This window comes from Hippocampus comes, unplaced genomic scaffold (genome assembly GCF_001891065.2).
Source record: "Hippocampus comes isolate QL1 unplaced genomic scaffold, H_comes_QL1_v1.1 scaffold48, whole genome shotgun sequence".
Lineage (NCBI taxonomy): Eukaryota > Metazoa > Chordata > Actinopteri > Syngnathiformes > Syngnathidae > Hippocampus > Hippocampus comes.
This window is the reverse complement of record NW_017808403.1, coordinates 2,564,012-2,576,511: the sequence shown is the minus strand read 5'-3', so window position 1 is coordinate 2,576,511 and position 12,500 is coordinate 2,564,012. Positions and strand designations below refer to the sequence as shown.

The following is a 12,500-nucleotide window of genomic DNA, read 5'->3' as shown; positions in this document are numbered from 1 at the left end:
TTTTTATGGTTTGACGGGGGGAGAAAAATAGAGCGCAGTACACCAGGGCCCAACCGATTAATCAGCCATCTGATTAAATCGTCCGATGATGGCCCTTCAAACATCGTCCAAAATAATCAACCAAATGGCAGATGTTTTTGCGATTGTTTTTACATTGATGTACTCTAACCATGTACAGCAGTTGTACACAAGTCACAGCGGTTTCATTATCCGTTCATTTTGACCTTTTATTCTGAAAATAGTTTTTATGAAATGTGTTCATAAGGTCGTTCTCTGGGCTCGCCATTCAACACAAAGTGAATCGTATTTTTTACAAGCAATGGAAGTTGACATTGGCTGTCACAAATTTACACTAAAGCTGGTGTTATTAATTAATCGTCCGATTAATCGTTAATGCGTATTTTTTTTTCCTGTCCAAAATCAGAATCAGCAACAGCCTAAAAAAAAAACTCCCATCTTGTTTGGTCGCTACAGTGTGTGGAGGGTTGCAGTTTTTCGGTATGCGTCGGGCTTGAGTCACCCACGTTGCTCACGTACGGTCAGCATGATTTTTTTCCGACGCTGACACGTTCACATGCTGTTGCTTTCGTTGCCGAAAGCTGGCCAAGATGGCACATTCCCGCTGGTCCAAATCCGGCTTCTCCTGCGGCAGCAGTTTTCCCAGCGGCCGCATGGTTCGCCTGCGTTGACGGCGCCCTCCATATGGTTTGCTTAATGATGCGGCACCGTATTTAGTTCCCGGACGAGGCCCTCCAACAAAGGCTGCAAGGTCTGGAAGCCCATACACACACACACACACACACACACACACAACATTTGGAGCCGGCCTTAAAACACGTTGCACAAAGTCAGGCGTCATTTTTCTTTCGTTTCTGTATTACACCATCCGCAATCGGAAGTCACTTCTAAAACCAACAAAGAAGGAACCGGGACAAAAGAAGCCATCGAGCTGTTGTTTGACTCCATGCTTTTATTTTGAAGGTCTGCCTTTTGATTGGTAGCCGTTGCCTGAGTGTCGCAGAGCAGACCGGGAGGCGATCGCTTTCAATTGTTCAGAAATGCTCGCTGTCTCTTCAAGCCTTTATACACAACTTATTTCAGATGAAGGCATGTTTAATTTCCAAAATTAATGGCTTAGTTATGCAGTTTTTGGGTGTGAAAACCAGATAAAATTCAAGAGGAAAAAAAGAGATCTGGAGAAAAAAATCAGGAAATGAAAACCAAGGTTCTACTGTTGTCCAGTCATAATATAGAAACCTAAGCGTGGGGAGTCTCTGTCTGTACAAGTGTTGTCGGCGGATCCTCTCGAAATCTCTCGCTCTTTCCTTTATTGTCATCCGTTTTCTCTTTGTGGCAATTCATTTCATCCTGAACAATCACACCCTGTTTTTATGGTTTGACGGGGGGAGAAAAATACAGCGCAGTATACCAGGGCCCAATCGATTAATCAGCCATCTGATTAAATCGTCCGATGATGGCCCTTCAAACATCGTCCAAAATAATCAACCAAATGGCAGATGTTTTCGCGATTGTTTTTATCTTGATGTACTCTAACCACGCACAGCAGTTGTACACAAGTCACAGCGGCTTCATTATCCGTCCATTTTGACCTTTTATTCTGAAAATAGTTTTTATGAAATGTGTTCATAAGGTCGTTCTCTGGGCTCGCCATTCAACACAAAGTGAATCGTATTTTTTATAAGCAATGGAAGTTGACATTGGCTGTCACAAGTTTACACTAAAGCTGGTGTTCTTAATTAATCATCCGATTAATCGTTAATGCTTATTTTTTTTTCCTGTCCAAAATCAGAATCAGCAACAGCCTAAAAAAAAAACTCCCATCTTGTTTGGTCGCTACAGTGTGTGGAGGGTTGCAGTTTTTCGGTATGCGTCGGGCTTGAGTCACCCACGTTGCTCACGTACGGTCAGCATGATTTTTTTCCGACGCTGACACGCTCACATGCTGTTGCTTTCGTTGCCGAAAGCTGGCCAAGATGGCACATTCCCGCCGGTGCAAATCCGGCTTCTCCTGCGGCAGCAGGTTTCCCCGCCGGCGCACGGTTCTGCGTTGACGGCGCCCTCCATATGGTTTGCTTAATGATGCGGCACCGTATTTAGTTCCCGGACGAGGCCCTCCAACAAAGGCTGCAAGGTCTGGAAGCCCATTCAGTCGCTGCCGAGGAGGTGCTCTTTTTTTTTTTTCCACGCAGGGTTGACGGACGGGCCCGCTCGGCCATGTGTCAGAGCACATTTGCATCTCGCGCTGGCTCAAAAGATCCGAGCTGCTTCAGAGGCTTATTTGGACTTACTTTATTCTGACCTCATCCTATAGCTTGGGTGGCCCCCCGGCCCAGGTCGGGCGATCCGAAGAGGCAGCGAGAGCAACGGGAAAACGCTTGGGATGGATTTGCAGGCGTGTTGCGGGCGGACCGCGGCGCACGACCGAAAGCGCGCACTTGCTAGGAAGCGTGCGCGGGCGCTTTGAAATCTGTGCCGTCGTGCTCGCAACAAGAAATGCGTCAATTCTCAGACGTGAGAAGAGTGGGAGTTCCCTCGTCTCGAGCCCGAAGAAATCTTTGCCCTCGAATTTTTGGCACGCTTCCCCGTTAAAAGACTTGATGAAATGAAGCGTCGCGGCCAACAAGTAAATGAGGCGCGTTGATGTGCCATTTACTTTGGCCTAATGTATTTACGCGCCCACTCTTCTCTCTGCGTTGGCGAAGTAATGGCGCCGCTCACTTTGGCTGGACGTGAGCGCATCTCTGTGCAGTGACCGCAATGGTGCCGCTAACAAGCTTGTTGCCCGTCGGGCTCGCCGTAATTAAAGTCATCACACGTTCAGCCGGACTGATACGACAGTGGGCACCCCTTTCACGCGGGCTTGCGTTCGTCTGCTACGATCGTATCGCAAAACGTGCTCGTCATCTGAAGGTGAAGCGCGCTGGAGCTGGGGAATACGCCATTCTGTTGCAGTCCTGTAGGGGGCGGTCATGCGCAAATGAATAATGTCTTGAAGAATCCATCCATCCATCCATTTTCCAATCCGCTTTCAAGGGTCGTGGGCGTGCTGGAGCTTATCCTAGCCGTCTTCGGGCAGTAGTAAACTCGGGCAGTAGTAAACTCCACACAGGAAGGCCGGAGCTGGAACCGAACCCGGTACCTCTGCACTGTGAGGTCAATGCACAAACCACTCGCCCACCGGGCCGTCCCTTCAACGATCCATTTTTGAAATCTTGCGTCCACGCCAAAACTTTACCAAGGCTTTTCTTTGCTTGAACACACCCATATTGAGGATAAACTGTTTTTGAACCCGAGCCGTTGAGGACGGCAATGGGGCCGATGTATCACGAACACGGATAAATAATGTATCCACTTTTTGGGTAATTAGAACATCTCCTGAAACGCATTTGCCCAAATTAGACCCCGGGAGTGTTCCCACTGTGTTTTCAGTCAACACTTATTAAACGCCGTGCCACTTAGTCAAGTCATCTTCAACTCCTGTTGACACAGTTGCAGCAGGAAAGACTGTTTGTTTTTGTCGTCAGCGGCACCGAGAGAAATATGAATGGCGAAACGTACCAGCTGGCTATTTATGAGCGGGCAACAACCAAAAAAAATAAATTGCCCCGGAGTGATCATGGGAAAATGCGGGGGCATTGACGAAATGCAGAGGATAGGGATTATGTTAATGAGACGGCAACAGCTGTTCAGCTCGCCCCCACCAGCTGTGTCCACGGTGGGAACGGAGCCCGAGCTGCGAAGGAATTGTTCGATAAACAAAATAAGGCACTTAATTCAAGACGCGGCAATGTTAGCGTGAGGCGTCGTCGTTATTCGTGTAGCGTTATTGTAGCGTCACTCGTGACTTTGAAGGGGTGTGTCTATCACAGGCGCGGCCCGGCCCGGTGAGTGACGTGGGTGTCAGCAGATGAGAGTGTGTTAGCGGCTGGCCGTTAACTGGCGAACCATTAGCTAGCCTGCGTTTTGAGTGCGGTTTAGCCATAGAAGCTAGTGGACGAATGTAAATTTAATACTAGAACTGAAAAAAACAATTTACCAGACCTGCTCTAAAAAAAAAAAGAGTCAACACCTAATAGATACTCCAATGAAAAAAAAAAAATCCCAAACTATAATAACCGTGGTAGACGCAGCACGCTATCTCCTTTTGAGGTGTGAAATTAGCCCCAATTTTCTCTTATCTTTTATGCAGTAAAATGAGTCTAATTCCTGCACAGTTTTATTTGTTTATTTATTTTGGGGTTAATTTTTTTGTGATCAAGTTACTCAAGTAATTTTTTTTCAGACTTAGGCCTGCTGCGCACATCAAGACAAGTGGGCTGTTTTTGTCCAGATTTTACCCTTCCCTCACCAAGGACGTCAAATGCCCGACTACTGTATTTTATTTCTTTTAAAATTGTCTTCGAAGATGATCCTTTTGTCTGAGGTGTGTTAAGAATGGATTTGTCTTGGTAATCAAGTGCTACCTTTTTTTTTCCTTTGTGTAAATGTGTTTTCCCCAGACGTCAGGAAATATTTTCCAAAGGAAGTCTTTTCTTGCTGACATCGCCATCACACGTGATCATGCGAGAACTCTGCCTCGGAAGACTGGATTCCGGCAAGCTGTTTGTGCAGAATCGGTCTGTGTGTGCTGCCCTGTGTTGAGATAATCGGAGCAGACCGCACACAAAACCGCAATGCTTCATTTGCTTTTTGTCTTTTGTCTTTAAGCGTGGCGGCTTGAAAAAAAAATCACTGTTTACTGATGACCTGACTTTCAAAGAGACGTCGTGACATGACCGATTACTTACTTCTAAAAGAAACAACGTTAACAAAGCAAAGACTTCAAGTTACTTGGTTACCTTCAACAGATGCTGACAGACCGGTCGGGTTTTTGAAGCTAGATAACACTTTGTCACCGGCACACAGTTTGCAACGTAGCGTAATAATTTCTGAAAATAGTGACTGGATTCCCTGCTTCCAAACACGAGTCTCTGTCCTTCCTCCATTGGTACTTTTCATGTGGTGTAAACGTTTCTCTAAAAATGGAGGTTGAAGAGTAACGCCTTACTTTGACTCGCTACCGGCATCTGTCACAAAAATCTTTTAAAATTGGAAAAATCTTAATGTGGGGACCAGGGCCTTATTTACAAGGTCACGTCAGGTTGTAACCTTTTCTGTCTTTGTTTTATCACATGGTGTTTGTTGTTACGTCGCGTGGACCCGATGTGTACGGTTTTCAGCATTTTTTTGGCCAGAAGAATCTGTGCTTGGTGGTTGCGCCTTCTCGGCAGCACGCGTGTGCCGGCACTGATTTTGATTGGGAGGAATGTCGGCGCCATTTGACTGTCGGTGCTGGACAGCCCCGGGGCGCTTGTGTTTTTTGCACCTGGAATGGGCAGCATTTTTCACAGCCCCGTTTTGTTCGGCGGAGATGTCGGCACTGTTGGACAGTCTGCGTTGGTGCGGCTGGATGGATGGCTGCTTAAGGTGAGGATGATGAGAAAGGAACTGAGAGTATTTGGAACTGAGAGTCGCCGCTTGGAATTGAAGCGGATTGACATGGGACAGGAGAAGTGAACCAATCTCTTTTTTTCGTCAATGGATGTGACAGCTTCTTGTTTGCTTTCAAACTTAGCTTGTAGCCGACGTGTGCACATTTTGAGCATGACGTCTCTGATCCACTGGTGAAAGGACACTTTGATTCTCTCCTCTTTCATCTAAACCGCCTTCAAACAACAAAGCGTATGAGGGAAAAGTGGGTTAAGATTGCACAACTGGCCATGTTTTCATGTTTTGTGTTGTGTTTAATGTTTTACTTTATGTTAAGTGTTTCGTAAAGCTGTCACTGTTGTGAAAGCGCTACATAAATCTGGATGTATTGTATTGTATTTTAGCAAAGGTGTGGCAGCCCGACGTGAGCCGTCGTCAACTCCGCTAACGTGATAAGCAAACACCGACGGCTCGGAGCTGGATTAAGTTGCGTTGGAAGCCTTGTCCATGTAAGCTGCTGGGATCAATAAACAGGTTGGAAGTGCCAGAAGGCTCAGCCCCCGCGCTCCATCGATTCACGCCTTCGCACTTCCAATTTCCCGCTCTCATCGTCCCTGGACCGCGTCGTCGCGCCGCCGCTTCCAGCTCTTCCTTTGTCTCTTTGTTCCCCGGCTCTCGCGGCCGTTTCTCCCTCCCCCGTCTCCCGCCGTGTCCCGCATCTCCTCCCGAAGGCCTCCGACTCGCGCCAGTAGATGATCTCACTTCTAAGCAGCTCGGTTGGCTCGCTCTTGTCGGTCCAATTAGTTGCTGGAGAGCGAACGAGTCCATCTCCGCGGGTTCCTTGCGCTCCCTCTCCCCGCACAACGCCGCGTGCCTTTGCGTGCTTAACTGTCTTTTTCCCTTTTTGAGGCTGCGCTTTTTCGAGCGTTGATGATACGCTTTTGGGCTCTCTAAAGATAGCCCGATGCGGATGCGCCCTGCAATTATAGGCAATAAGGGGAGCATGCATGTGCTCTGCTATCAGGAGCGAGTTCGGATCATATATTGTCGTTGGATGCTGCATGCCGATAAATCTGAAGGCTAACAAAGAGCGGTGCTGCTCTGCCGTCCGGCCCGGTGGAGGTCTGTTGAGGCGAGCGGAGGCGGAGGTGCGTGTAATTGCCCTCCTCTCCCCTTTGGCCGAGCCCTTTAATGAATGGTGGCAATCTCAACGCGCCGTTAAAATGGTAACGAGCGTGCGGGTCAGAGGACGCCCTCCGATTAAAGAGCATGCGCCAGATTTACTGGATGGTGACCGGCCACCCAATGGATGTAATTGGGAATAGTTGGACGAATGGTGCAATTTATTTTGGCCAAGTTGATGCTTTTGTGGTGTGTGTGTGTGTGTGTGTGTGTGTGTGTGTGTGTGTGTGTGTGTGTGTGTGTGTGTGTGTGTGTGTGTGTGTGTGTTTCTGCCAAGGTACATTGGCAATTGTTAGTTGGGTGATCAGGAAATGATCTGCACTAACCAACAATGTATCCAGTTCCTGTATTATTTAATAAAAACATGAAGTAATAGCATAATGAAATAGAATGTAAATAATTCAGCCGTTTTGCCCCCCCACCCCTTTTTTTTTGCCTCATTTCAACACAAAGTGTACAGCTCAGTCTGGTGTGCACACTTTGGCCACTTGGAGGCAGTATAGCAATTCAATACTGTACAGGCACATAAGGAAACAGTTACAACTGAGCGGAGGTAAAATGCAGATATGATCATCATTCTTCACGCAGGATAAAGAATACATGTCTGTCAATATATCAGGCTTTTGGATTTTGGAGTTGAGCTCAGCAGGTTTAACGAAAAAAATGATAACTGATCACTGAGGCGATATGAAGATGGGACAATTTATCCACCAATACCACTTGTTTATTTCCTTATTTGCGGAACTGATCAGTGACATCACTGCTTGATGGGCAAATGATGACATGACAACCGAACACTGAAGACGCGAAATATCCGTGGATCCAATCCGGACAATCAGATCTGTGTCGAATCTATTGTCTACATGTGTTGCGCCACTATTTGTTTTCTAACATCTGTAGCATTATATCGATGCTATTAGCATTAAGCTAGCAGGCGTTGTCTTTGCTTTCTCTTTAGTTTGACAGTAAACTTCAGCCGGGGAGTGGCGTGAGGGTGTATGCACACGTAGAAAAGTGGCCTGAAATGTTCACGCGGACAATTTTATCTGCAATTCCCAAAACGTTTTGACCTCTTTTATTCCAGACTGCCATTAGGGGTTTGTGTGTGGTCTGTTTTTTTTTTTTTTCCCTTCCCCTAAATGAATGACCACATTCTTCCTCTCAGAGCCCAGCAAGCAACTTGTCTCCTTTCATACGCTTCCTTCCGTCCGTTTCCTCGTCAGTGCACAAGCGATGGCAAATGTCCCCGGGACAGGCGGCATATTGTCGTCGCCTGGCCGTGATCTCCGCTCTCAATGGACTCTCTTGTGCGTCCCGCAGGGGAGTCACTCCAAGGTCCTGACCGTCCCGATAAAAGTCACTGAACTCCTTCTCCGCCGTGGCAGACAAACAAAAAAAAAGCCACAGGGGAGGATGTCGCGGTCACTCAATTACAGTCGAGCAGAACTCGATGATCTCCATTAAAAGATGAGTTTTCCCTTCATTGAAATGAATGAAGTCGTTTTTACCCATTCCTACCAAATCAAAACCAAAATAAGTGCATCTTGAAATGTGAACGACTCGGCATCTTGACTCTGGGCTGCTTCACACGAGCCTTACGATGGACTCTGGGGCCAAGTATTGTTTCAAAATAAAAACACGTTTCATGAATCAGGCAGCCTCCCTGTACACTTGATGCACAAAAGGCCCTGGACGCAGGCGGCCTGCGCCGCTTTTGCCTTGCACATCAACACATCCCGTCACTCAAACCTCGGGGCGCTCCGTGCTATCTGACCCCGTGCCACTCTTTACAACAGGACAGTGCAAATCCCATCGCTGTCAAAATGCGAAGCGATTTGAAAGAGCGGCCTGACCGGGCGAAGTCGCGCGGGGGTCGAGTTGTGCCGTGGACCGCCATGTTTTATTCATGAAAATATAATGATGAGACAAGGGGGATTGAAAAGTGACTCCCTATTTTCAAACACGTGTATATTCGGGTGAGCTTGTATTTTTTTCAAATAAAGTATTGTAACAATATTCGGAATTACTCAACACAATCAGATGTGCATTAGAGTTGTCGATATTATTCTGTTCTCTAGGGGTCGCCATCTTCAAGTTTTACTATAGCAACCGTGATTTTGTGTATTGCTTTAAAAGGCTTGGCCTGGTGAGTGATATGGGTGTCAGCGCGTGGCGGCGTAGGCTTGGCTGACAGTCTGTGTGTAATTGAATTACAGCGATTCGATTCATCGTTCCGGCCCTTGTTTATTATATATATTGGGTATTTATTGTCATTTTTTTTCTCTCAATGTTTGTTGATATATGATATGATTTGTTCGTAGTGTTCGAAACCGACTTTTATGTCCTGACTTTGAAATGTTTTAAAGTATTCTGTTAATGTGTTTAAAGTAGTCAATGTGTGTGTTTTTTTCATGTTTCATAATGTCGTGAGCTGTTTGTCAAACAGCGATTCGATTCATCGTTCCGGCCCTTGTTTATGATATATATTGGGCGTTTATTGTCTTTATATTTTCTCTCCATGTTTGTTCCTGACACTGGCTCCCAGTCAGCTGGAGAATCGATTTCAATTGATTTGTTAGTAGTGTTCGAAACCGACTTTTATGTCCTGACTTTGAAATGTTTTAAAATCTTCTGTTAATCTGTTTAAGTAGTCAATGTGTGTGTTTTTTTTCATGTTTCATAATGTCGTGAGCTGTTTGTCAATACTTTTAGGTGGTGTGTGCGTTTGCTTGTGTGAAGCACATTGAGTTGCCTTGTGTAGGAAATAAGCTCTAGCGATAAAGCTCGCTTGTCTCGCCCTGCCTTTCATGTCAGCATTTACTCTCCTTACCGACTTTTATGTCCTGACTTTGAAATGTTTTAAAATCTTCTGTTAATCTGTTTAAGTAGTCAATGTGTGTGTTTTTTTTCATGTTTCATAATGTCATGAGCTGTTTGTCAGTACTTTTAGGTGGTGTGTGCGTTTGCTTGTGTGAAGCATATTGAGTTGCCTTGTGTATGAAATAAGCTCTAACAGTAAAGCTCGCTTGTCTCGCCCCCTGCCTTTCATGTCAGCATTTACTCTCCTCTCAAAATGGGATTTGAAAGGAGAGCACTCAGCATGAGTTTTTAATTTTTTAAATTTTTTTTTTTATTCAATATGGGTATTTTATGTCAAATTACTGAGAGCTGTTAAAAATGGCACTGAGACTGGGCGGGTGTTAGCCAATAATCTGAAACGTATCCACAGCGAGTTCACTGTTTATGAAAACATTGAAGATATATGGCCGCGCTCCTCACGTGACACTCTGACACCGGAAATAATGGCCTGCAATAATGGCCATACCCAAGATCCCCCATTCGCATCATTACCAACCATTAGCCATGACAGCGTTGACCCATCCCCAATAAAGTGAATTACGTTTTTGACCCGATGCTTACCAAAGTTTCATATGAGGGGGGGAAGGAAAAAAATGGATGTTTGAGCCCGTACAGAGCGAGAAGCTTTCCAGAGAGGTTTGAAATGCAAATGCTGGCCAACTAAAGTGCTGTGTTCCCTCTCTCCTCTTGCAGGTCATTCTCATTCTGACCAAGTACTACCACGCCGACTCCACCAAGGTGCTGGAGAGCTCTCTGTGGAGGTAGGCCAAAACGTTGACCGTCGTCCCATCTGTCAGCAGATGACCTCATGCTACGTCTGCCGACAGTGGAACTTGTACATGGCCGACGGGGGCTATATCGCGTTGACAAGTATCCCGCCAGCACCACTTCACAGTGAGATTCTTGTGCGTACTTTCTCATGGAATATTAATTCTCCCTTCCGTCTAATCCCTCGTAGATGCTCCGATGCCGAGTCTGACCTTGCAGGTACATTAGAGGAGACTTAATTCTCTTCCCATTTCATGAGAGAAAACAGATCAGACATGGTTCATGACTGACACCAGCTAAAATTAACTTTGTGTGTGTGCGTGTGAGTGTGAGTGTGAGTGTGTACTTTCCCAGAGAGCAAATGTGTCTGATGATGCTACTTAATTCATGCCATTCCCCCTTTTGGAGAGCTTCAAAGCTGGAGCCTCCCATTAGCTACAAGTGCAATTCTCCCTGGAAGTCTGACATGAATTATGTGCATATTTTCCCATTACATGTGTTGACAGTTTAATTGTTGGAGTTCTACGCAGATGTGGTGACGCACATTCACTCATGGATAATTATATGTGTGTATATCGATCTATCGATCTATCTATCTATGTATATATAAAAAATAAAATAAAAAATCCTTGTCTCCCCCCTCGGGTAGTGTCCGTCCCCCATTCAGCTCGGGTCCTCGACCAGAGGCCAGGAAGCTTGAGGGTTCTGCGCAGTATCCTTGCTGTTCCCAGCACTCTGCTGCAACCACTCATCTAGTTTGGGGATCACTGCCCCGAGTGCTCCGACCACCACAGGCACGACTGTCACCTTTACCTTCCAGGCTCTCTCCAGCTCCTCTCTGAGCCCTTGGTTCTCGAGTTTCTCGTGTTCCTTCTTTCTGATGTTTCCATCACTTGGGACCACTACATCCACGACAACGGCTTTCCTCTGCCCTTTATCGATGATCACGCTATCCGGTTGGTTCGCCATTACCATCTTGTCAGTCTGTATCTGGAAGTCCCACAGGGTCTTCGCTCAGTCATTCTCTACCACCTTCGGAGGTGTTTCCCATTTTGACCTTGGGGTTTCCAGTCCATACTCCGCACAGATGTTTCGGTAGACTATGCCAGCCACATGGTTATGTATGTATTTATTTTTTAGGGGGAGGAGGAGGAAGGATGGATGTGGCTCTCAAGGATGTTACAAAGCTGCAAATCCTCAGCTTGGCAGCAAGTAAGGGAAAGTGGTTGGGGGGGCAGGGGGGGTGAGAGAAAGTGGTGCTCTTTTTCAGGCTCATGCTGCTGACCCCCTCGGGCATGTATGTCTCACTCTCTCTCACGCGCACACATGCACACACACACACATGGACACACACACACACACACACACACACACACACACACACACACAGACGCGCGCACACGCGCTCTGGTTACAGAAGTGCGATTTCAGTGTTGCCTGAGGCTGAAGGTTGAAAGCAACTCGGAGCTCAGTCTTCATAAAACATGAAACACACATACTGTACGCAGCCTCTAATCAAAATGTCCTTCTGGACACACACACGCACACACACGCGCACACACAGAATCCATATGCCACAGGGCACACCATTCTCTCCACTTTTCTTTGAAAAAAATGCTTCACGTTTTACTCGCAGTTACTGCCCCCTACAAAAGAAAGAAAATAATATAAAGCATAAGGATAGGCAACTTTAAAGCCAAAAGTCCAATTTACATTCACAGTTTTTGTGCTGACCCAAAGTGATTTGAAAGTACCTATTTATTTCATTGAACCTTTATTTTTCCCCGTAAGGCAATTGAGAGCGCACAAACTGGTGTTTTCTGTGCTGGTTTATTCTAAGTTACCAGGGTGCACCGTGAATGTATGACACACTGATGGCACTTGTTTTACACACTCTCACCGCACTGATGCGTGTGTGTGCAGTAGAAAGGCGGCGGGGGTGGGGGGGGGTGATATGGTTCAAGGATGGGCCGAAGCTGAAGGTGTCACTGCTTAATGTTGGAGGGCTTTTTTTTTTTTTTTGGAAGGTGTAAAAGCCACAACTTGTCTGTCAGTGCACTGGAGTGTTTGTACAAGACACACTCAATGGGAAAGAAAGGTTAACCGCACCGCCATCGAAAGTATGATGATGGATGGATAGATAGATGTATGTATGTATGTGTGTGTGTGTGTGTGTGTGTGTGTGTGTGTATATATATATA

General features: G+C 46.2%; 1 protein-coding gene across 7 annotated transcripts in view; it reads left to right on the top strand.

Moving 5' to 3' along the window:
* The window catches only part of sorcs2 (sortilin-related VPS10 domain containing receptor 2), a 104,890-nt gene that overhangs the window by 52,495 nt on the left and 39,895 nt on the right, over positions 1-12,500 (top strand). For all 7 annotated transcript variants that reach the window (XM_019858537.1, XM_019858541.1, XM_019858538.1 and 4 more), the window contains one exon: positions 10,225-10,292. In XM_019858537.1, the coding sequence (XP_019714096.1) occupies positions 10,225-10,292 (68 nt within the window). The remainder of the gene's footprint in view (positions 1-10,224; positions 10,293-12,500) is intronic.